This window comes from Eriocheir sinensis, chromosome 42 (genome assembly GCF_024679095.1).
Source record: "Eriocheir sinensis breed Jianghai 21 chromosome 42, ASM2467909v1, whole genome shotgun sequence".
NCBI classification, from domain to species: Eukaryota; Metazoa; Arthropoda; class Malacostraca; order Decapoda; family Varunidae; genus Eriocheir; species Eriocheir sinensis.
In genome coordinates this window covers 6,688,377-6,713,190 of record NC_066550.1, presented here as the reverse complement: position 1 = coordinate 6,713,190, position 24,814 = coordinate 6,688,377, and the positions used below count along the sequence as shown (strand labels likewise).

The following is a 24,814-nucleotide window of genomic DNA, read 5'->3' as shown; positions in this document are numbered from 1 at the left end:
TTATGTAAGGAAGGAAGGACTTTTTTATGTAAGGAAGGACTTTTTTATGTAAGGAAGGAAGGACTTTTTTATGTAAGGAAGGAAGGACTTTTTTATGTAAGGAAGGAAGGACTTTTTTATGAAAGTAAGGAAGGACTATTTACTGTAAGGAAGGAAGGACTTTTTTATGTAAGGAAGGAAGGACTTTTTTATGTAAGGAAGGAAGGACTTTTTTTTGCAAGGAAGGACTTTTTTATGTAAGGAAGGAAGGACTTTTTTATGTAAGGAAGGAAGGACTTTTTTATGCAAGGAAGGAAGGACTTTTTTATGTAAGGAAGGAAGGACTTTTTTATGTAAGGAAGGAAGGACTTTTTTATGTAAGGAAGGAAGGACTTTTGTATGTAAGGAAGGAAGTACTTTTTATGCAAGGAAGGACTTTTTATGTAAGGAAGGAAGGACTTTTTATGTAAGGAAGGAAGGACTTTTTTGCAAGGAAGGACTTTTTATGTAAGGAAGGAAGGACTTTTTATATGGAAGGAAGGACTTTTATGCAAGGAAGGACTTTTTTTTGCAAGGAAGGACTTTTTTATGTAAGGAAGGAAGGACTTTTTTATGTAAGGAAGGAAGGACTTTTTTATGTAAGGAAGGAAGGACTTTTTTTTGCAAGGAAGGACTTTTTTATGTAAGGAAGGAAGGACTTTTTTTTGCAAGGAAGGACTTTTTTATGTAAGGAAGGAAGGACTTTTTTATGCAAGGAAGGAAGGACTTTTTTATGTAAGGAAGGAAGGACTTTTTTTATGTAAGGAAGGACTTTTTTATGTAAGGAAGGAAGGACTTTTTTATGTAAGGAAGGAAGGACTTTTTATGAAAGGAAGGAAGGACTTTATGATGTAAGGAAGGAAGTACTTTTTTATGTATGTAATGAAGGACTTTTTTTTGCAAGGAAGGAAGGACTTTTTTATGTAAGGAAGGAAGGACTTTTTTATGTAAGGAAGGAAGGACTTTTTTATGTAAGGAAGGAAGGACTTTTTTATGTAAGGAAGGAAGGACTTTTTTATGTAAGGAAGGAACGACAGTTTTTCGCAAGGAAGGACTTTTTTTATGTAAGGAAGGAAGGACTTTTTTTTGCAAGGAAGGACTTTTTTATGTAAGGAAGGAAGGACTTTTTTATGTAAGGAAGGACTTTTTTATGTAAGGAAGGAAGGACTTTTTTATGTAAGGAAGGAAGGACTTTTTTATGTAAGGAAGGAAGGACTTTTTTTTGCAAGGAAGGAGGTTTTTATTTAAGGACGGAAGGACTTTTTATGCAAGGAAGGACTTTTTATGTAAGGAAGGACTTTTTATGTAAGGAAGGAAGGACTTTTTTTATGTAAGGAAGGACTATTTTATTAAAGGAAGGACTTTTTTATGAAAGGCAGGAAGGACTTTTTTTGCAAGGAAGGACTTTTTTATGCAAGGAAGGAAGGACTTTTTATGCAAGGAAGGAAGGACTTTTTATGTAAGGAAGGAAGGACTTTTTATGTAAGGAAGGACTTTTTATGTAAGGAAGGAAGGACTTTTTATGTAAGGAAGGACTTTTTATGTAAGGAAGGAAGGACTTTTTTATGTAAGGAAGGAAGGACTTTTTTTTGCAAGGAAGGAAGGACTTTTTTATGTAAGGAAGGAAGGACTTTTTTATGTAAGGAAGGACTTTTTTATGTAAGGAAGGAAGGACTTTTTTATGCAAGGAAGGAAGGACTTTTTTATGTAAGGAAGGAAGGACTTTTTTATGTAAGGAAGGAAGGACTTTTTTATGCAAGGAAGGAAGGACTTTTTTATGTAAGGAAGGAAGGACTTTTTTTTGCAAGGAAGGAAGGACTTTTTTTTGCAAGGAAGGAAGGACTTTTTTATGTAAGGAAGGAAGGACTTTTTTATGTAAGGAAGGAAGGACTTTTTTATGTAAGGAAGGAAGGACTTTTTTATGTAAGGAAGGAAGGACTTTTTTATGTAAGGAAGGAAGGACTTTTTTATGTAAGGAAGGAAGGACTTTTTTATGCAAGGAAGGAAGGACTTTTTTATGCAAGGAAGGACTTTTTTATGTAAGGAAGGACTTTTTTATGGAAGGTAGGAAGGACTTTTTTATGCAAGGAAGGAAGGACTTTTTTATGCAAGGAAGGAAGGACTTTTTATGCAAGGAAGGAAGGACTTTTTATGCAAGGAAGGAAGGACTTTTTATGCAAGGAAGGAAGGACTTTTTATGCAAGGAAGGAAGGACTTTTTTATGTAAGGAAGGAAGGACTTTTTATGTAAGGAAGGAAGGACTTTTTTATGCAAGGAAGGAAGGACTTTTTTATGCAAGGAAGGAAGGACTTTTTTATGCAAGGAAGGAAGGACTTTTTTATGCAAGGAAGGAAGGACTTTTTTATGTAAGGAAGGAAGGACTTTTTTATGCAAGGAAGGAAGGACTTTTTTATGCAAGGAAGGAAGGACTTTTTTATGCAAGGAAGGAAGGACTTTTTTATGCAAGGAAGGAAGGACTATTTATGCAAGGAAGGAAGGCTAAACACTGCTTTTATGAAAGGAAGGAAGAACTAGATGGCGTTATGCAGATAAACCAATATTGTTACATGCACCAACGCAACACACACAAAATAATTCATCATTCAGAAATATTTATACAGTTCTTTATATTTACTAGTCTGAGTATCCTTCTCCTCTCTCCCAACACTCATCCTTCATTCATTCCCTTCCTTATTCTTACAAGTCTAAAAATATCCTTCTCCTCAATTCCCTCAACCCTCATTCCTTCATTCATTCCTCTGTTTTTACAAGTTTGAACATCCTCCTCTTCTCTCCCAACACTCATCCTTCATTCATTCCCTTCCTTATTCTTACAAGTCTAAAAATATCCTTCTCCTCAAATCCCTCAGCCCTCATTCCTTCATTCATTCCTCTGTTTTTACAAGTTTGAACATCCTCCTCTTCTCTCTCCCAACACTCATTCCTTCCTTCATTCCCTTCCTTATTCTTACAAGTCTAAAAATATCCTTCTCCTCAATTCCCCCAACCCTCATTCCTTCATTCCTTTATTTAAATTATTCCAAAATTTCCTGCAGAAGTAGGTATTGTAGAAACGATCAGTTACTTAAAAACTGCATCGATCTTTACTTTGCTGCGGCAGGAATCAACTGAGCTTTCCCGAGCGCACACATGTCAGGTCAGTGCAGTGCGTGACAAACCGACCAAATCACAAAGCAGGCAGCCTATTCATAAGCCAATAGTCATACATTATGGCAGCCACTATAAAGAAAATTTGCCTGCACTACTAACGAGTTGGAGTAGTCCGAGAGGCCCCTCAAGAGAGCATACCGGGGCTACAGGCAGCACCTAAAAGTAAATAAATAAATAAAAGAATAGGCTTTCTGTTCTCTCCTCTTTCATGTTTGTGCCTATCCTCCCCCTCCCCTCCCCCCCACTCACCTCCCTCCGCTGTATGGCCTCCTTGGTGGCCCCGTTGAGCCAGTAGGTCAGCACCTCGCCCTTGCCCTTCATGGGGACGAGGCCGCGCTTCTCTGTCAGGTAGCCGCCCAGCCCCTCCAGCGCGTCACGGCACCGCTGAGAGATGTGGATGCGCAGTGGCTCACCATTGCTGCGGAGGGAAGGGGGTGAGGTGGGCTGTGTGGGTGATGGGGAGGACAGAGTGGAGGGAGGCCGTGTGGAGGGGTGACGGTGGACAGGATGGGTTAGGAGACAGGGGTTGGGGGTGCTGTGTGGAGGGTGATGGGTGGGCAGAATGGGTTAGGAGACAGGGGTTGGGGGTGCTGTGTGGAGGGTGATGGGTGGACAGCATGGGTTAGGAGACAGGGGTTGGGGGTGCTGTGTGGAGGGTGATGGGTGGGCAGAATGGGTTAGGAGACAGGGGTTGGGGGTGCTGTGTGGAGGGTGATGGGTGGGCAGAATGGGTTAGGAGACAGGGGTTGGGGTGCTGTGTGGAGGGTGATGGGTGGACAGCATGGGTTAGGAGACAGGGGTTGGGGGTGCTGTGTGGAGGGTGATGGGAGGACAGCATGGGTTAGGAGACAGGGGTTGGGGGTGCTGTGTGGAGGGTGATGGGTGGACAGCATGGGTTAGGAGACAGGGGTTGGGGGTGCTGTGTGGAGGGTGATGGGTGGACAGCATGGGTTAGGAGACAGGGGTTGGGGGTGCTGTGTGGAGGGTGATGGGTGGGCAGAATGGGTTAGGAGACAGGGGTTGAGGGTGCTGTGTGGAGGGTGATGGGTGGGCAGAATGGGTTAGGAGACAGGGGTTGGGGGTGCTGTGTGGAGGGTGATGGTGGGCAGAATGGGTTAGGAGACAGGGGTTGGGGGTGCTGTGTGGAGGGTGATGGTGGGCAGAATGGGTTAGGAGACAGGGGTTGGGGGTGCTGTGTGGAGGGTGATGGGAGGACAGCATGGGTTAGGAGACAGGGGTTGGGGGTGCTGTGTGGAGGGTGATGGGAGGACAGCATCGGTTAGGGAGACAGGGGTTGGGGTGCTGTGTGGAGGGTGATGGGAGGACAGAATGGGTTAGGAGACAGGGGTTGGGGTGCTGTGTGGAGGGTGATGGGAGGACAGAATGGGTTAGGAGACAGGGTTGGGGGTGCTGTGTGGAGGGTGATGGGTGGACAGAATGGGTTAGGAGACAGGGGTTGGGGGTGCTGTGTGGAGGGTGATGGTGGGCAGAATGGGTTAGGAGACAGGGGTTGGGGGTGCTGTGTGGAGGGTGATGGGAGGACAGAATGGGTTAGGAGACAGGGGTTGGGGGTGCTGTGTGGAGGGTGATGGGAGGACAGCATGGGTTAGGAGACAGGGGTTGGGGGTGCTGTGTAGAAAGGTAATGGGTGGACAGAATGGGTTAACAGAGAAAGGGACAGAAAGATGATAGTTATGTAAGTTCTCAAACCATACTATTCTACCTCTCATGATGATTTGTCAATAAAAATGGTGTCTGTTTATCATTATTATTATTATCCTTAACCCGGTAGCTGCAGGGATCATGATTCTTAAAGGCGAGAATAATGAGAAAAAATCATCACTCACGCAAACCATTTCATAATATATATCAATGCATTTGTGATTAGTTTATGCATCATCTATTTTGGGGGGTTTATATCATGGCAAAAATTTGGCCTGTCGCTGGTACACGGTAAAGCCACAAACTTGGCCCGTCGCTGCGACCAGGTTAACCTTTCACCTTCTTCATCAACATAAGCCTCTCTTCTTCTCTATCTATTTTGCTCAAACTCAACCAGCCTCACCTGACTAACCACTCACTCTCTCACCTGCCTTAGTCCAAACACCTTCAGCCTTACCTTACTAAATACCTTCCCATCACATTTGCCTTACACTCTCTGACCTGCCTTAGTCCACACACCTTCAGCCTTACCTTACCAAATACCTTCCCATCACATTTGCCTTACACTCTCTGACCTGCCTTAGTCCACACACCTTCAGCCTTACCTTACCAAATACCTTCCCATCACATTTGCCTTACACTCTCTGACCTGCGTTAATTCATACACCTTCACCCTTAATTGACCAAATACCTTCCCATCACATTTGCCTTACACTCTCTGACCTGCCTTAGTAAATACACCTTCACTCTTACCTTATCTTTCCATCTCATTAACCTGACTTGCCTTTCACTTTCTCACCTGCCTTAGTCCACACCTTCACTCTCACCAACTACCTTTTCATCTCATTCTAGTTAAATTCTTCAACATCCTGACACCCATCTGCTTACAGTCACCCACTCATCCAGCATCTGCAGCATCCATCTTTCCCGCCCACTCTTCACCCTACACTCTACACACACACACACACACACACACACACACACACACACAAATGAGACCAAATGAGACTCCGAGACAGTACCCCAAGGTCATAGTTCCTTCCTAGTACATCCCAACTAGGTAAATATGTAGTGAACTAATTCCACTTTCCACCTCAGCTCCACACCCTTTGCATGTCACGAAACACACAAGAAATTGACCTGGAAAGGGAGGCACGAGTATTACCATCAGAAATTGAACCAGTGACCAGCCAGATGGGAAGCCACTCTACCTATCTGTGGAAAGAGGTACCCCCCTAAATGTGTGGGTTTGGGGGCTTTTCCACATCCGGCGGGTCACTACAAATACACGCACACACACCTTTCCATTCTCGAGGCGGTGTTGACGGTGTCTCCAAACAGGCAGTACCGGGGCATGGTGAGGCCCACCACGCCGGCGATGACAGGCCCGGTGTGCAGGCCTATTCTCAGCAGCAGCTTCTTCTTGGGGCGGTGGTGGATCACGAACTTGTGGCGGACCTGAGGGAAGGGTGGGCGTGTTAGGTTGACAGACAGATGTTTTAGTCACTGTGGGATGTTTCGAGGGGAGAGAAGCGTATGGATGATAGATGTCTTTTACTCTTGGTGGTGAAATAGCAGCTGACACAAGGGCAGCGTCAGGTCGTAATGTTAACACTAGCACCTGATGGAAAACCTGTCATACTAACTACCTAACTCAAGGGGACAACAAGAACTATGCAACTAGTCTCATTATGTTGGGCACGGAAAGTCTGGTCATGTGTCTATCAGCTGTATCGTTCCCACATAGCATTTTCTTTTACGGCAAGGGAAGAAAAAGCCCACATGTTGCTGCTCCAATAAAAGGGAAAAGAACAAGTAGCCAGAGAAGAGGTCAGTTTTGGAAGGAATATAAAGTCTGCCGTTACGAACCACCAATGAGTTCAGGTACCTCCAGACCATCGCCAAGTTACCCCACTCAACACAACCTCATTGGAGAATCATGACAGGTCTCCAACACAATTAGTCTTTAAACACTACACCAGAAAGAGTATGAAAATCTATGAGATGGAATGGGACATCATCATCATCATCATCATCATCATTATTATTATTATTACTATTACAGTTCATAGACAAAATCTTTCCAAACATGAAATACTAAAAAAACAAAGCACTAAATATACTTCAACAATAAAAGCAATAACATAATAATTCCCAATCAAAATTTTGTCCAGATAAAAAATAATAAAAAACAACAACTCAGTGAAACGGGCACCACTGTTCTCAAGGCCATGACCCACCCGAAACTGACCTCTCTTTTGCCCACTCTTTACTTTTGTCTGTCGTGGGAGCGGTGAGAAGCGGGCTTTTTTTTCTCTACACCCTTTCTTTTCCCCTTGAGCCGTCCCCTTTGTTGTAAGAAATATAAATAAATAAAAATGCCAAACAGTGGGAGTCCAAACAGTTGTCACACCAAACATCAGAGTCCAGTAAGACCCAGCGTGAACAAGAGCAAGGACAAGAGGAATGGGGCGAGAGAAGGGGAAGCGGGGATGAGGAAGAGGGAAAGAGGAGCAAGGAGGTCAGCTTTCAAGATCAAATGCATGCCCTTCCCTCCACGCTCCCTGGGCCGTATTGCTAAACATTTCATCGCCCAAGTTCACATATTTGGCAAGGCTTTCGTGGGAGTTAAGGGTTTTTCCAGGATCAGTTTTATGGCCCTGGTGGTGGTTTGATCCTTCTTATGTACCGTGAACCTACAGAAACACACATTATAATCTGATTGACCCCCTCTTTGACTTTTAGAAATAGCTGATGTGAAAAGAGAAATTGTCTTATGATACCGACCCCTCTCTACGCTCCAGGACGCACTGCAAGACCCAATCCCCGCAGCCTGACTCACCCCGTCCAGCAGCTCCAGGGCCATGGATGCTATCTCCCCGGCATGCCTGCCATTGTTGGGGTGCGGCAGGCCCGACACAACCATGTATGCGTCGCCTATGGTCTCCACCTTGTACACGTCGTAGCCACGGATGATCTTGTCGAAGAGTGTGTAGAGGTCGTTGAGGAAAGTCACCACCTGGCGGGACCAAGGTACAGGTTAATTATGTTACCTGGGGCTGGAGGAATTAAAGGTGAGGCTAAATGAGGATTAGACAGGAAGACCATTACCTGTAGAACTACATGACAGATTAATTAGAAGGATTATCTGGTAGGCTACAATGATTAAAAATATGAATAATGATTAACCCGGTAGCTGCGGGGATCATGTTTCTTAATGGTCCCTCTAAGCGAGAAAACTGAGAAAAAATCATCGCTCACACAAACCATTTCATTATATATATCAAAACATTTGTGATCAGATTAAGTATCATCTATTTTGGGGGGTTTATATCATGGCACAAATTTGACCCGTAACTGCTACATGATAAAGCCACAAATTTGCCCCGTCATTGCTACTGGGTTAATAAAAATAAGAGTAAAAATAAAACAAACATAAAAGAATTAAAGGTGAGGTTATACAAGGATTAGCAAGCAGGTGGACTGGGAACTGGACACATGGGACAGGTATACAACAAAGTTACTATGATTTTCCAAGAGTAAATTACTGGGACTAACAGTTATATGGGAACAAAGCCTTAACCCAGTAGCAGCGACGGGCCAAATTTGTGGCTTTACCGTGTAGCAGCGACGGGCCAAATTTGTGCCATGATATAAACCCCCCAAAATAGATGATACATACATACACTGATCAGAAATGCTTTGATATATATTATGAAATGGTTTGTATGAGTGATGATTTTTTCTCATTTTTCTCGCTTAGAGGGACCATTAAGAAACATGATCCCTGCTGCTACCGGGTTAAAAGCAAAGTTTATGGAACATTTACAAGAAAAATGAAAACTGGAGGCTCAGGACAGAAACAGAGTGCTTGCAAGAGGCCATGCAGTGTCCTAAACCAGAATGACACAGGTTGAGTCGCTGGAGGGGAACACGCCAACAGACAGAGGTAGAAAAATTGAAAAAATAGAAAAAAAGAGAAAATAGAAAAAAAATAGGAATAAAAAAAAAATAGAAAAAAAATAAAAATGAAAGAATATGAAAAAAAGTAGAATAGAAAAAAATTTAAAAAAAAATGTAAAATAGAAAAAATAGGAAAACAAAAAATAAAAAATAAAAAAAATAAAAAAGGGAAAGAATATGAAAAAAGTAGGAGAAAAAAAAGAAAAATAACAGAAAAAAGAAAAAAATGGAAAAAAGTGTTACAATACAGAGAGAGAGAGAGAGAGAGAGAGAGAGAGAGAGAGAGAGAGAGAAAGTAAAAAATAAAGAAACAAATAGGAGAAACAGAAAGACAGGGCAATAAAAGTGGAGGCAGGGAAGTAGAGAGGAGGCCAGACACGCTGCAGGTAATAACAGGCTGATAACGAGGAAGTGATATAACACCTTTATTGGACACCTGGCCTGACACACCTGATGAATTACCTCTGTAGGCCTATCTCACCTGTGTTCAGCCTCTCTCACCTGATTAGCACCAACACACACACACACCTGAGTCATAGTTTTAATCTTACTTTTTACTCCTTCATCTCTTTCCTTATTCACAATTTTTTTTTTTACTTTACTCTTTCGTCTTTCTTTATTTTTTTCTGTGGGGATCGTCAGGAGTTTAGGCGGCAAGTGAGTGAAGCAATGCACCCCCAGTCGTATGCTCCCCACTAGTCAGTTTTCATCGTTCTAATTCTTTACTCCTTTTCATCTTTCTTAATTCACATACACTTTTCAATATGCTTTATATATTCTTAATTTTAGTTTCCTTTCCTTACTCATATACATTTTTTATTTAACTTTATTCTTTCATCTCTCTCCTAAGTCATATATATTTCTAATTTTACTTTACTCTTTCATCTCTTTCCTTACTTGTAAATGGAAAAAATATACTATCTCTTATGTTAATGTTTGAATAGTATCACTCAGACACACACACACTCTGCAAATCTTTAACCCGGTAGCAGCGACGGGCCAAAATTGTGGCTTTACCGTGTAGCAGCGACGGGCCAAATTTTCACCATGATATAACCCCCAAAAATAGATGATGCATAAACTGATCACAAATGCATTGGTATATATTATGAAATGGTTTGTGTGAGTGATGATTTTTTTTCTCATTTTTCTCGCTTAGAGGCGCCTTTGAGAAACATGATCCCCACAGCTACCAGGTTAACAATGCAGCGAAAAGGGCAATGCCTCCTCCTCTCCCAGCTTCTGTAAATTAGTCTGTTACTTTAACCTGTCCGCTGCGATTGGAACGAATTTGGCTCTCACTGGTAGCCTGATAACATATACTCCCATGTCTTTCTCTGCCTCTGTGGTGGATAGTGGAGTGTTTCCCATGTGGTATTGGTGTACTGGATATCCCCTCCCAAGGTGCAGGACTACATTTTTCTTCACTGAATTGTAGCAGCCACTTTCTAATCCATTCCTCTAGCTTGGTGAAGTCTTCTTGTAGGAAATCCACAGTCAACGGGTAAAGAGAATAGAAAAAGAAAGACTGACAGCGAGAGACACCAATGAAAGACCAGACAGAGACCAGAGACAGAGACTGAGACAAACGGATACAGATAACCACCTCCATCTCCTCGGCTCCTCCTCCTCTTTTCCTCACCTCATATGGCGTACTCTCGGCAGACAGTGAAGTGAAGCCCACAATGTCGCTGAAGTAGATGGTGACGGCATCAAATCCATGGGGCTCCACGGCTATCCCCTGCAGGAGACTGGACGCCACCGACCTGCAGGAGGGGTAGAAGATGTATTGACGGACTGAAGGGAGTTGTATGCTTGTATGATGATGTATATGTGTGTACTAGTGGGAGGGTTTGTACAGGGTAAGGGAAGGGAGTTGTATGCTTGTATGATGATGTATATGTGTGTACTAGTGGGAGGGTTTGTACAGGGTAAGGGAAGGGAGTTGTATGCTTGTATGATGATGTATATGTGTGTACTAGTGGGAGGGTTTGTACAGGGCAAGGGAAGGGAGTTGTATATATAGGCTGGAATCTATCTTCTCTCCCTCCCTCTCCTTCTCCCTCCTCCCTCTCCTTCTTCTTCTTCCTCCTCCTCTTTCTTTTTCTTCCTCTTCTTCTTACTCTCCCTTTCCTTCTTCCTCTCCCTCTCCCTACCTCTACTTCTCCCTCCTCCCTTTTCTTCCTCTTCTTTTCCCTCTCCCTCTCTTTCCCTCTTCTTCATACTCTCCCTCTTCCTCTCTCTCCTTTTCCTTCTTTCTCTCCCTCTCCTTCTCCTTCCTCTCCTTCTTCCTCCTCCTCTTCTTTCCCCACCTCTCTCTCTCTCTCTCTCTCTCTCTCTCTCTCTCTCTCTCTCTCTCTCTCTCTCTCTCTCTCTCCGTCACTCACGAGGGCAGCATCCGGTGTAGCAGGTCCTTGGTCATCCTCTCCTCGTCGCGCAGGGCCTGGGTCCGTGTGGCCACCAGGTCCTCCAGGTTCTTGCTATACTGCTCCATCATCTGCATCATGTGGTCCATCAGGTTGCCCCTTTTGCTGCACCGTTAAGGGATGCGAGGACGGCAGGTCGAGGAGGTGATGAGGGAGGAATATGGAAAGAGAAAGAATTATGTTATGTTGTGTTCTTGTTCTTCGTATAGGCTATAGTCCATTTTTGTTGCACCGTTAAGGGATGTGAGGATGGCAGGTTGAGGAAGTGACGAGGGAGGAATATGGAAAGAGAAAGAATAATGTTATGTCGTGTTCTTGTTCTTCTTCTTCGTATAGGCTACAGTTCATTTTCTCCCATTTTCAGGGATGGAGTTGCAATGATCCTCCCCCATCCTGCTCGGTCTAGTGCTAATCCCTCCGTATGTTGTGTTATATGTGTTATGTCGTGTTCTTGTTCTTCATCGTATAGGTATAGTCCATTTCCCTCCATTTTCAGGGCTGGAGTTGCAATGATCCTCCCCCATCCTGCTCAATCTAGTGCTAATCCGGTCTAGTGCTAATCCCTCCCTATGTTGTGTTATATATCGTCAATATTTTCTACTTTACAGGAAATAGGAAAAGAAGTGTCATTACCTCATTTGGCTTACTATTTAGGCAGAATTGAAAAGGCCAATTCTAGAACACTCAAACCCTGAATGACGAAGGCAACTCTACAAAAACGAGCGTCACGTGTTAAAAAATTGATGTAGACAAAAACCTGGAAATCGCTGAAAAATGAATTGGGTGATTGTTTTATGAGGGTGACGATATGCTAGATTACACGTGTGACTGTATAGTTTTTGATTAGGCTTCAGCTTCACCAATGACAGGGGGCGAGTGAGTGGCAGGGGAGGGAAATGGAAAAAAAAAAAAAAAAAGAGATTAGATTATGTTTCATTCTAGATTATAGGTATGAATATATAGTTTGTAGTTTGGTGTTTTTTTTTTATGAATGAGAGGTGTGGGTCACCTATGAGGGCATCCACGGACAGTGTGAATAAGGTCTTGGTGTGAGGATGGACGATGAGAATAACTGTGTAATCTGTGCTAATTGAAGCTATGTCTGTGTGGTCTGAATATCTATGTAAATCTATGTAAATCTCCTAATCTTTCCCAGCCTTACCTCTTATCTATGTAAATCTATGTCTATGGGGCCTGAATATCTATGTAAATCTATGTAAATCTCCTAATCTTTCCTAACCTTACCTCTTATCTATGTAAATCTATGTCTATGGGGCCTGAATATCTATGTAAATCTATGTCTATGGGGCCTGAATATCTATGTAACTATGTCTATGGGGCTTGAATAACTATGTAAATCTATGTCAATGGGGCCTGAATATCTATGTAAATCTGTCTATGGGGCCTGAATATCTATGTAAATCTATGTCTATGGGGCCTGAATATCTATGTAAATCTATGTCTATGGGGCCTGAATAACTATGTAAATCTATGTCTATGGGGCCTGAATATCTATGTAAATCTAACCCTGAGTCAACCCTTCCCAGCCTTACCACTAAATTATATAAATACGTAATCATGTCTGTGAGGTCTGAATGTCTATATAAATCTGAGTTTGCGAGGCCTCAATATCTATGTAAATCTATGTAAAACTCCTTCCTTCCTCACCCCTTATCTTTCATGCCCTTCAGTTTCAGCTTGAGGGTCCTGAAGGTCGGCCGCTCGGTGAGGGACTCGGACCAGGAACTCTGCATGCTGGTGCGCACGGCGGAGTCCGAACCGAAGGGCATGTCCACGATCTTGTTCATGTTGGGGCGGTAGGGTGACCCGGCCTCCGTGCTACCCGCCTTGAGCTTCCTGATGATGTCTGAGGGGTGATGGGGAGAACGGGGTGATTTTTGGGGTGGTGGGGATGGTGGGTTAGAGTATTTGCACGAGAAACTGGCGGGTGGGGGGTCACTCCCGCCCCGCACCTTGCGCCACACACTCTCAACATCTCTCGCTTCCTCTCATATGTCAGCTATTTACTACCTTTAAATGAATTTAATTAAATAATTGGATAATCCAATAAGGTCATATAGTGTAAAGATTGTTTCGTTTTCAGGAAAATAATAAAGATTTTGTATAAATACCACGACACTTATTGACAACGTTGGAATACAACACAAGTTATTTCCCAAACCCCAATTCATAGTTTTCCCCTCAAACCCTCATTCTCACACTCAAACCCTCTATCTCACACTCAAACTCTCTTTCTCTCACTCAAACCCCCTTTCTCTCACTCAAACCCTCTTTCTCTCACTCAAACCCCCTTTCTCTCACTCAAACCCTCTTTCTCTCACTCAAACCCCCTTTCTCTCACTCAAAACACCTTTCTCTCACTCAAACCCCCTTTCTCTCACTCAAAACACCTTTCTCTCAATACCCTCTTTTACTCAAACACCTTTCTCTCACTCAAACCTCTTCTCTCACTCAAAACCCTTTCTCCTCAAAACACCTTTCTCTCACTCAAACCCCTTTCTCTCCTCAAACACCTTTCTCTCCTCAAACCCCCTTTTCTCTCAAAACACCTTTCTCTCCTCAAACCCCTTTCTCTCACTCAAAACACCTCTTCTCTTAATCCTCTTTCTCTCACTCAAAACACCTTTCTCTCACTCAAACCCCCTTTCTCTCACTCAAAACACCTTTCTCTCACTCAAAACACCTTTCTCTCACTCAAACCCCCTTTCTCTCACTCAAAACACCTTTCTCTCACTCAAACCCCCTTTCTCTCACTCAAAACACCTTTCTCTCACTCAAACCCCCTTTCTCTCACTCAAAACACCTTTCTCTCACTCGAACCCATCCTAGAATCCCTTTCCTCGCCTCACTCATTACTTAACTCTCTTTCTCTTTAATACCCTCTTTTACTCAATCCCTCTTTCTCTAACTCAAACCCTCTTTCTCTCACCTGAACCCTTCCCAGAATCTCTTTAATACCCTCTTTTACTTAATCCCTCTTTCTCTCACCTGAACCCTTCCCAGAATCTCTTTAATACCCTCTTTTACTTAATCCCTCTTTCTCTAACTCAAACCCTCTTTTTCTCAAACCCTCTTTCACTCACCTGAACCCTTCCCAGAATCTCTTTAATACCCTCTTTTACTTAATCCCTCTTTCTCTCAAATCCTCTTTCTCTCACTCGAACCCATCCCAAAATCCCTTTTCTCGCCTCACTCATCCCTTAACTCTCTTTCTCTCATTCGAACCCTTCCCAGAATCTCTTTAATACCCTCTTTTACTCAATCCCTCTTTCTCTCAAATCCTCTCTCACCTGAATACCTTTAACCTCTCACCTGTCGCGTCGTCGTTGCCCACGATGTCGTATATGCCGTAGGGGCCCTGGCGACCTATGATCTCGTGGAAGATGATGCCGAAGGAGTACACGTCACCCTCCTTCGTGCCGGGGGCGTCGATCCCCTTCCTCAGCAGCTCCGGGGCGCGCCACAGCATCTCTAAGGGCATGGCAAGGGGGGGAGGGGTTGAGGTTTCTGATTATTGAAGCGCCGTATTTGTCTTTATTACAAGCACATACCTAATCGTCCCTTAATAATCAATAATCGTCCCTTATCTTCCTACATAGGCCTACTCGATTTTTCTTCCTTCTTCATGCACTGTTATAAGTATAGAGGCATTCATAGATACATATATTTCCTTCCCATAACCTTTTTTCACCCCAACCCACCACATAACCCCATTTTCCCTTCCTTCAATCATCTATCACCCTTTCTTCATGCATTATTATAAGTAGTATACACGCATTCATTCATACATACATTTCCTTCCCATAACCTTTTTTCACCCCAACCCACCCCATAACCCAATTTTCCCTTCCTTCAATCGTCCATCACCCCATAACCCAATTTTCCCTTTCTTCAATCGCCCATCACCCCACCCAACCCCATTTTCTCTTTCCTTCTTCCTTCTTCCACCCTTTCCACTTCCCTTTTCTTTCCTCCTCATCCTCTGCTCCCTTCCTCACCAGCATCCCCATCTCACCTCATCTCCTCCATTGTATTCCTGTTCAGCTCTTTCCTACATTATTTCCCTTCCAATTTCTTTTCTACTCACGTCTATGGAACTGCACTTGGTCGTCTCTCTCCAGCTGGTTCAGGGTCTCGCATCGCAGGTCGTGAAGCCCGTAGTCGGTGATCTGAAGCACCCAGCGACTGTTCACGACGCAGTTCGAAGACTTGAGGTTCCCGTGAGGCCCGAAGTGCGAGTGTAGGAAGATCATGCCCTGAGGAGGAGGAGGAGGAAGATGACGTAATGAGTGTATGATAGGTTAGGTAGATGTTAGGTTAGGTGAAGTTATGTTAGGTGGATGTTAGGTTATATAATTGATTAGGTTAGGTTGGGTTGGGTGGATGTTAAGTTAGGTGGATGTTAGGTTAGATTAAGTTATGTTGATGGATGTTAGGTTAGATTAAGTTATGTATAGATGGATGTTTGGTTAGGTTAAGTTGTGTTAGGTGGATGTTAGGTTAGGTTAAGTTATGTTAGGTGGATGTTAGGTTAGATTAAGTTATGTTAGATGGATGTTTGGTTAGGTTAAGTTGTGTTAGGTAGATGTTAGGTTATAGATTAGATTAGGTTAGGTTGGGTGGATGTTAACTTAGGTGGATGTTAGGTTAGGTTAAGTTATGTTGGGTGGATGTTAGGTTAGGTTGGGTTAGATTGTTGGTGGAAGCGAGTGTTCTAAGGTTAATTTGTTCACGGATAGAGAAAAATCATATCCGTCATGGTTACTTTATGCACAAAAACACACGGGTCATTAAGACAAGCACAGCACATAGAATAGGTGATTGTTTGTGTGGATGTAGTGTAGTTTAGATAACATTTATGTGTCGGTGTATATTTGGAACAATATGTATGAGTTAACAATAGGAGGACGAGGACAGACAGTGGAAGATAAACGAGTGACAAAGAAAGAAACAATGAACACGGGAAGACGAAACACGGAGACTGGGAGCGCGACGAAAACATTGCACAGAAATGCACTTAATGAGTCTGCGCTGCAACTACACTACATCTACACAAACGCACACACAAACAAACACCTATTCTATGTGATGTGCTTGTCTTAATGACCTTTGTGTTTTTGTGAATAAAGTAACCCTGACGGATATGACTTTTCTCTATCCGTGAACCAATTAGCCTTAGAACACTCGCTACCACCAACAAGATTAGGTTAGGTGGATGTTAGGTTAGGTTAAATCAGGATAGGTTAGATTAGGTTTGGTTGTTTGGTTAGGCTAACTGAATGTTAGGTTAGGTTAGGTTAGATTAGGATAAGTTAGGTAAGGTGGATATTAGGTTTGGATAGGTTGGGTTTGCTCAGGCTCTTGTGAGGGTGAAATGCCAAGAATTTGCTCTTTACTACACTCCCACACGACCTCTGCGTGTAACGAAACACACGAGAAATTAATCCAGACAAGGAAAGGTTTTGCCGGCGCCGGGGATCGAACCCGCGACCAGCGAGACGGGAGAGCCACTCCTTAACCAGTCGGCCATTGAGGTACCCCACTCGCATAGTGAGTTATGGGAGGCTCGCCCATCAGGCAAGTCAGCACTACAAGGGGAAGAAGGGGAGAAATGGCGGGACGAAGGGAAGATGAGTGGGGAGGAGGAGGAGAAGGAGGAAGAAACAGATGATAATAAGAAGAAAATAGGAAGGAAGGAGATTATGATGCTAAGTGAGAAAATGTAAGAAATAGCGAAGAAGGAGATGGAGAAGGAAAAAAAAAGCAGGAGAAGGAGGAGGAGGAAGACATAAATACAAAACAGTAAAGAGAAAGGGAGGAGGGAGACAGTGATGGACAAACGGATGAAAAAAAAAAAAAAAAAAAAAAAAAAAGGAAAGCACCAAACAAGAAAACGATAAGTACACACACACACACACACACACACACACACACACACACACACACACACACACACACACACACAACACTACGCACCCTCAAGAGATCATGGACGAGCGAGGAGATGAAGAGGCAGTCCAGCTTGATGTCCTCCATGGCGAGGATGTCCAGCAGGGAACCGCGTGGGCAGTACTCCGACACGAGGGCCACTTTGGTGCGCTCCCCGCCCGTGTTCGTCTTGTTGTGCTCCACGTAGGCCCCGATGAAGGCACACACGTTGTCCTGCTTCATCTCCCGCATGTTCCTGAGGGTTAAAAGAGCACAGGGACATCAGAAAACAGGAGAACCGAAGAGGGAGTTTGGCGCCATATTATGAAAAAAGACGCGCCAAATTCAAAATAAGTGTTGATATGATGGAGTTTTAGAGAGTATGAGAACAAAAAGAAAAAAAAGCACAGGAACATGAGAAAACAGGAGAAACGAAGAGAGAGTTTGGCGCCATGTTGTGAAAAGAGACGCACGAAATTCAAATTAAGTGTTGATATGATGGAGTTTTAGAGAGTATGAGAACAAAAAGAAAAAAAAGCACAGGAACATGAGAAAACAGGAGAAACGAAGAGAGAGTTTGGCGCCATATTGTGAAAAAAGACGCGTGAAATTCAAAATAAGTGTTGATATGATGGAGTTTTAGAGAGTATGAGAACAAAGAGAAAAAGAGCATAGGAACATCAGAAAACAGGAGAAACGAAGAGAGAGTTTCGCGCCATGTTGTGAAAAGAGACGCGCGAAATTCAAAATAAGTGTTTTTTTTTTTTTTTTTTTTTTTTTTTTTTTTTACGTTGTTGCCTGCTGCGGCATTCCTTGGGTGGGACTGATGGGCCTGATGGCTTCTTTCCAGGTGGGGGTGCCAGCTGATGGTCCGTTCTGGCTTGTTCTGGCGGCGGCAGTGCGCCCATCTTGCATTGGCTGCTGCCCCCGGAACTCGTTCTTGATTCGCTTGGACGGCTTCTTCTCTAGAGTCCGGGTGGTCTTGGTCTTCAGGAGACAGGCATTTGGTAGTTTTAAGCCACCGGGCGGTGAAAAAAAAAGGTGGGGTGGGGATTCGAACCCGCGTCGTCCATCACGCGGTGAATGTGGGCCCAGTACGCTACCATTTCGGCCACCGCCACCGATATGATGGAGTTTTAGCGATTATAAGAGAGAAAAAAAAGAGCACAGGAACATGAGAAAACAGGAGAATGGTAGAAAAAGAGAGTTTGGTCATCTTCGTCACAGGCGCCATGTTTTTACTCATAGAGCCGCGGGAAATTTAAATTGATGTTGATACAATGAATTTTTATTTTAATGTTTTGGCTCTAGTTATTTTTTCGAGATCTTGACTTACTCTTATTTCCCTTCATTCTTTCCTACTTTCTTTATTTCCCCTCCATTCTTCCTCTCTACTTCCTTCTTCTTTCCTACTAATCTTCTACTTAAATCTCACACCAGCATCCGCATCTCACTTCATCTCTTCCTTCCTCTACTTCCCATTCTACTTTCCTGATTATTCTACTTCTCTCCCTTCCTTCCTTCCTTCCTTCCTCTCTACTCCCATCTTCTTTCCTATTCTCTACTTCCTTCACCCACTAACATCCGCATCTCTTTACTTCATATCCCTTCCTTCTTTCCTCTCTACTTCCTCTCCTCTTCCTTCTCTCTACTTCCCTTCCCACCAACATCCCCATCTCCTTACTTCATATCTCTTCCTTCTTTCCTCTCTACTTCCTCTCCTCTTCCTTCTCTCTACTTCCCTTCCCACCAACATTCGCATCTCCTTACTTTATATCCCTTCTTTCCTCTCTGTCTCTCCTCTTCCTTCTCTCAACTTCCCTCTCCCAACAGCATCCTCATCTCACCTCATCTCCTTCATGGTGTTTCTGCTGAGCTCGGGCCGCTTCTGGTTGAGGGGGATCATCTTGACACATACCACGGCGCCCTTGTACTTAGCCAGGTTCTGATACCACAGCCCGTGCAGGTCAAACGAGACGGCGCTCACCAGACTTTGCTGTGAGGGGAGAAAGGTGCGTGAGGCGGAGAGGTGCTGTGGTGAGGTGGAGGGAAGGGAGGGAAGGGTTGTGTGGGGATTGGTGTGAGAGGGAAGGGAAGGGAAGGGAAGGGTTGTGTGGGGATTGGTGTGTGAGGAGAGGGAAGGGAAGGGAAGGGAAGGGAAGGGAAGGGAAGGGAGGGAAGGGAAGGGAAGGGAAGGGAAGGGAAGGGAAGGGTTGTGTGGGGATTGGTGTGTGAGGAGAGGGAAGTGAAGGGAAGGAAGGGAAGGGAAAGGAAGGAAAAGGAAAGGAAGGGAAGGGTTGTGTGGGGATTGGTGTGAGAGGCGAGGGAAGGGAAGAGAAGGGAAGGGAAGGGAAGGGAAGGAAAGGGAAGGATTTAGCTGTGATGGAAGAAGCTTAGTAAGGAAAAGGGTTTGGTGTGGGAGGAAATAATAAAAAAAAATAACAAATAAAGGAAAAGGAGGGAGGAAAAGGGGTATTGGGGATTGGTGTTCTTGAGAAAGGGGAAGGAAGGGGATGGAAGGGAAGGATGGTAAGGAAGGTTTGGCGTGGGAGGAAATAAGGGAGGGAGGGAAAGGGCTGGAGGAAAGGAGCACAAAAAAAAAGAAGACAGCAGTGCCATAACAATACATCACAACGCGACTAAAAAAAGACAAGCCATATTTTTAAACGTCGTATTAGTATATATTAAGTTATGTGGCTGGTTTGGCTTTTTTTATTCCATTTTAGGACGAAAACAAGGAAGGGAACAAGAGAAGGAGGAAGGGAGGGAGGAAACGAAGGGAAGGGAAGGGGTTGAGGAAGGAAGGGAAAAGGAAGGGAGGGATTTAGCTGATGAGATTTGGTTTGATGGGAGGGAAGGAGGGAGGGAGGGAGTTAAGTCGATATATAACAAACTCAGTCGTAGAAAGTAATGAAAAAACTCAACCAAACCAACCAGCTCCCCACGCCTTGAAAAACGGACCAAAGACAAATCCGCCACATTGGTGTTCATGAAGGCTAATGCGGCGTTTAAGAAAGTTGGATTATATATAACTGCCACGAACCAACAAACTAACGCACGGTTTCTACGTCTCGTCCCGTTAGTCTCGAACGTTATCAAGCGAGCTCTTAAGATAACACAGCACGGACCTTATCAGTGTATTAGAAAAAAGACAAATACCAGATGTAACAATTTTCTTTCAATCGCTGTTCGTTACTGCTCACAGAATCACTTGCGTGGCATAACTATCCATTATTATATTTGCTGATTCTTCCAACGTTGTTTTACTCTATTGTCATCGACGCTACATTTTCCATAATTATTTAAAAAAAAATTCTATACGCTCTACAGGACTAAGGGTAAAGTTGAGAACATCCGCGGAGGCGCATATAAGATACTACTTTCCAGAAGCACAATTATTATTATTATTTTTTTAATTATTTTTAGTTTTAACATTATTAGCGATGCAGTTTTGTTTTTCTTTGCTTCAATATCAAAGCCAAGATTAAAAGTCAAACTCGATATCTTTGACCTATTCAAGACATCCTAAGTGATACAATATTCCACAAATATATTGGTTGACGCTTTTTAACTTATTTCTTATCCTAGTATCATCAAGGTTGCATTATTCATAACGACACTTACTTTTATTATTTTACTTATTTTACGCTTACGCAATATATAACCTTCCACAATAATACTTAAAAATTTATCTTTTTCTTTTGTCTCGTAGCTTCCACGATGATGAGGAATATGTTAATTGAATGGACAGGTAACTCCCCTTCATCCCCTTCCCGCTACACACCTGGCAGGTACTGGAAGCTTACCTGGCACACCTTTTGATGCCTCTACCTGGTTAATTTGATAGGTAAATCCCCTTCTCTCTCTCTCTCTCTCTCTCTCTCTCTCTCTCTCTCTCTCTCTCTCTCTCTCTCTCTCTCTCTCTCTCTCTCTCTCTCTCTCTCTCTCTTTGCTTTTCTCCCTTCTAATTCAAGATTTTGTTCCGTATCATACATATTTTTTTTCTTATAATAATCTAATGAACAAAAAGTATTATTCTCTCTCTCTCTCTCTCTCTCTCTCTCTCTCTCTCTCTCTCTCTCTCTCTCTCTCTCTCTCTCTCTCTCTCTCTCTCTCTCTCTCTCTCTCTCTTCCCCCTCATAAAACACGGCTTCTGGTCATCTCATAAATACACTCAAGCAATTAATCTTCTTCCTCTTCTCTCTTCTCCCTTTCCTTTTCACCTATTCTCTTCTCTCTCCCTCTACTATTTTATATTCTTTTCTTCTCTCTCGCTTGTCTTTCTCTCCTCTTCCTATTTTCACATTTTCCTTCATCTGTATTTTTTTCGTATTTTTTGTTTTATTTTCCTTTCTTCTCTTTTTATTAGTGTGTCTATTCACCTTTTCTTACATTCAATTTCTTTCCTCTTCTCTATCCTTCCTTCCCTTCCTATTACTCTCTCTCTCTCTCTATTCACCTTCTTTTCTTCCTTTCAATTTCTTCTGTCCTCTCTATCCTTCATTCCCTTTCTGTCAAAGTCTTTCTATTCTACTTTCTCTCAATTTCTTCTCTTCTCTCTATCCTGCATTCCCTTTCTGTCAAAATCTTTCTATTCTTCTTTACTTTCTCTCAATTTCTTTTCTTTTCTCTATCCTTCCTTTGCTTTCCATTTATATCTCTCTATTTATCTTCTTTTCTTCCAATTTCTTATCTTTTCTCCTCTCTATCCTTCCTTCCTTTCCTATCAATCTCTCTCTATTCCATTTTCTCTCCTCTTTCTTTCACTAGTCTTTTCCCTCCAGTTCTCTTTCCCCTTTTCTTCCTTCCTCTATTCACTTTTTTTTCCTTCACACTTTTTTGTTATCTTCTCTTATCTTTTAAACTGCCATTCTTTTCTCTTTCTTCATTAATTCTGTTTATTCTTGCTCTCTTTATCCCGTATTATCTTTATCTCTCTCTCTCTCTCTCTCTCTCTCTCTCTCTCTCTCTCTCTCTCTCTCTCTCTCTCTCTCTCTCTCTCATCATCTTTGTTTTTTAAATTTGCTAACTCGTGTCCTATCCAATATTGTAAGCTCGTAATCTGGGTTTATTGACGTTATTTTTATTATTATTATTATTATTATTATTATTATTATTATTATTATTAGTAGTAGTAGTAGTAGTAGTAGTAGTAGTAGTAGTAGTAGTAGTAGTACTAGTGGTAGTAGTCAACAAAGAACATATTTAGACACGCTTGCCATAGTAACAAACTTATTTAAATCTCAAGAAGCAGATGTCAAATTATCATTATTATCATCATTCTCATTCTTATTCGTATACTTATTCTTATTTTTATTATTATCATCATCATCATCATTATTATTATCGTGTCTTCTACGTCACATTCTTTCTCCTTCTTTCTATTTACATCATTTGAAGTATAGTTTATCTTATCTCTTTTTCTTTCCTTTATCAAACTCCTTTATCTTACTTCATTCGCTTTCTGTATACTCTTATCCTTTACAAACAAATCCTTTTTTTTTTTTATACACTAACATATCCTGCAAATTTCTTATATACAATTTTCATGAGTTAATACTTTCCATTATTTAATCGTTTCCTCAATTCCTTTCTAATTCCTTCTTAATCCTCTTTAATATATGTCCTTCACGTATCCTATCATTGCTTCCCACGATTCTCTATATTTCTCTTCGTTTCCTTATACCTTCCTAAGTTTTTTTATACTTTTCTTTAATTCCATAAACTTTTCTTCCATTCCTTATACTTTTCTTCCATTTCCTATACTTTTTCCAATTCCTTTATACATTCTTCACTTCATTATACTTTTCTTTCAACTCCCTACACTTTTCTTCAATTCCTTATACTTTACTTCCATTTCCTATACTTTTCTTCAATTTCTTTATACTTTCTTCACTTCATTATACTTTTCTTTCAACTCCCTACACTTTTCTTCAATTCTCTAATACCTCTGTTCCATTCCCTTATACTTTCCTTCTATTCCCTTTACTTTTCTCCAATTCCTTATACTTTTCTTCGATTCCCTTAATTTTCTTCGTTTCCTTATACTTTTCTTCCATTCCCTTATACTTTTCTTCCATTCCCTTATACTTTTCTTCCATTCCCTTATACTTTTCTTCCATTCCCTTATACTTTTCTTCACTTCCTTATACTTTTCTTCGATTCCCTTAATTTTCTTCGTTTCCTTATACTTTGCTTCCATTCCCTTATACTTTTCTTCCATTCCTTATACTTTTCTTCCATTCCCTTATACTTTTCTTCCATTCCCTTATACTTTTCTTCCATTCCCTTATACTTTTCTTCCCTTCCCTTATACTTTTCTTCTATTCCTTATACTTTTCTTCCATTCCCTATACTTTTCCTCCATTCCTTATACTTTTCTTCCATTCCTTATACTTTTCTTCCATTCCCTTATACTTTTCCTCCATTCCCTTATACTTTTCTTCCATTCCTTATACTTTTCTTCCATTCCTTATACTTTTCTTCCATTCCCTTATACTTTTCTTCCATTCCCTTATACTTTTCTTCCATTCCCTTATACTTTTCTTCCATTCCCTTATACTTTTCTTCCATTCCCTATACTTTTCTTACATTCCTTATACTTTTCTTCCATTCCTTATACTTTTCTTCCAATCCTTATACTTTTCAACTCTTAATCCACTCCCTATTCTTGATTCCTTCACTCTCGATCCTCTTTTCCCTAATCGCATGCGTCCTTCAAGTGCCCTTCGTAAAGACTACTCGATTCCCTCACGTTTAATCCTTCAACAAAGTCTTAAATTCATTATCCTCCTCCGCTATTCATGTGTTTGTCCTCCTCCTACACTCAGGGTCACGTGATACACTTTTTCATGAGAGAGAGAGAGAGAGAGAGAGAGAGAGAGAGAGAGAGAGAGAGAGAGAGAGAGAAATTAAAAAATGGAAGAAAGTTGGAAAATATGACATAAATTAGGGAAAATATGACAAAATGCTAAAAAATTAATTATACTAAAAGTAAAATGTGGGAATGCAATAAAAATGAAAAAGAATGAAAAAATGAGAGAAACTAAGAAATTATATAAAAAATAGTGGGAATGAAGTAACATAAAAGAAGGGAAAAGGTAAAGAAATCCGAGACGAAATTTAAAAAAGTATAAAAACTCGGAATGCAACAAGAAAAGAATGAAAAAGAATAAAAGAAAATGAGAGAGAGAGAGAGAGAGAGAGAGAGAGAGAGAGAGAGAGAGAGAGAGTCCAGTCATGACATCTCTCCTAATTGTTTTTTTTTGTTTGTTTGTTTTTCTTAGCGCTGTTTCGTGACTCGTATTATTAATGTGTTGTCTGCTTACTACTACTACAACTACTACTACTACTACTACTACTACAACTACCACTACTACTACTACTACTACTACTACTACTACTACTACTACTACTACTACTACTACGCAATATCTGTGTTTACTAGAGAGAAGGAGGGAGGAAAAAATGAAGGAAAGGAAGAAGGGGAGAGAGAGAAGGAGGGGAGGAGGGAAGAGTGGAGGGAAGGGACAGTTTGAAGGAGGAGAGATGGATGGACAAGGGAAGGAAGGAAGGAAGGTGGGAGGAAGGAGAGATAATGGATAGGAGAGAGAGAGAGAGAGAGA

The 24,814-nt window shown here is 42.0% G+C and overlaps 1 protein-coding gene across 7 annotated transcripts in view; it reads right to left on the bottom strand.

Annotated features, from left to right (window-relative positions):
- LOC127009875 (receptor-type guanylate cyclase Gyc76C-like) overlaps positions 1–24,814 on the bottom strand; it is a 183,113-nt gene that overhangs the window by 8,946 nt on the left and 149,353 nt on the right. For 4 of the 7 annotated variants that reach the window (XM_050883352.1, XM_050883353.1, XM_050883354.1 and 1 more), the window contains 11 exons: positions 19,037–19,185; positions 17,238–17,445; positions 15,349–15,517; positions 14,574–14,732; positions 12,909–13,107; positions 11,202–11,345; positions 10,457–10,580; positions 7,694–7,870; positions 6,152–6,309; positions 3,439–3,607; positions 3,289–3,345 (listed from right to left, as the gene is read on the bottom strand). In XM_050883352.1, the coding sequence (XP_050739309.1) occupies positions 3,289–3,345; positions 3,439–3,607; positions 6,152–6,309; positions 7,694–7,870; positions 10,457–10,580; positions 11,202–11,345; positions 12,909–13,107; positions 14,574–14,732; positions 15,349–15,517; positions 17,238–17,445; positions 19,037–19,185 (1,713 nt within the window). The remainder of the gene's footprint in view (positions 1–3,288; positions 3,346–3,438; positions 3,608–6,151; positions 6,310–7,693; positions 7,871–10,456; positions 10,581–11,201; positions 11,346–12,908; positions 13,108–14,573; positions 14,733–15,348; positions 15,518–17,237; positions 17,446–19,036; positions 19,186–24,814) is intronic. The other 3 variants (XM_050883356.1, XM_050883357.1, XM_050883358.1) reach the window with 1 other exon arrangement.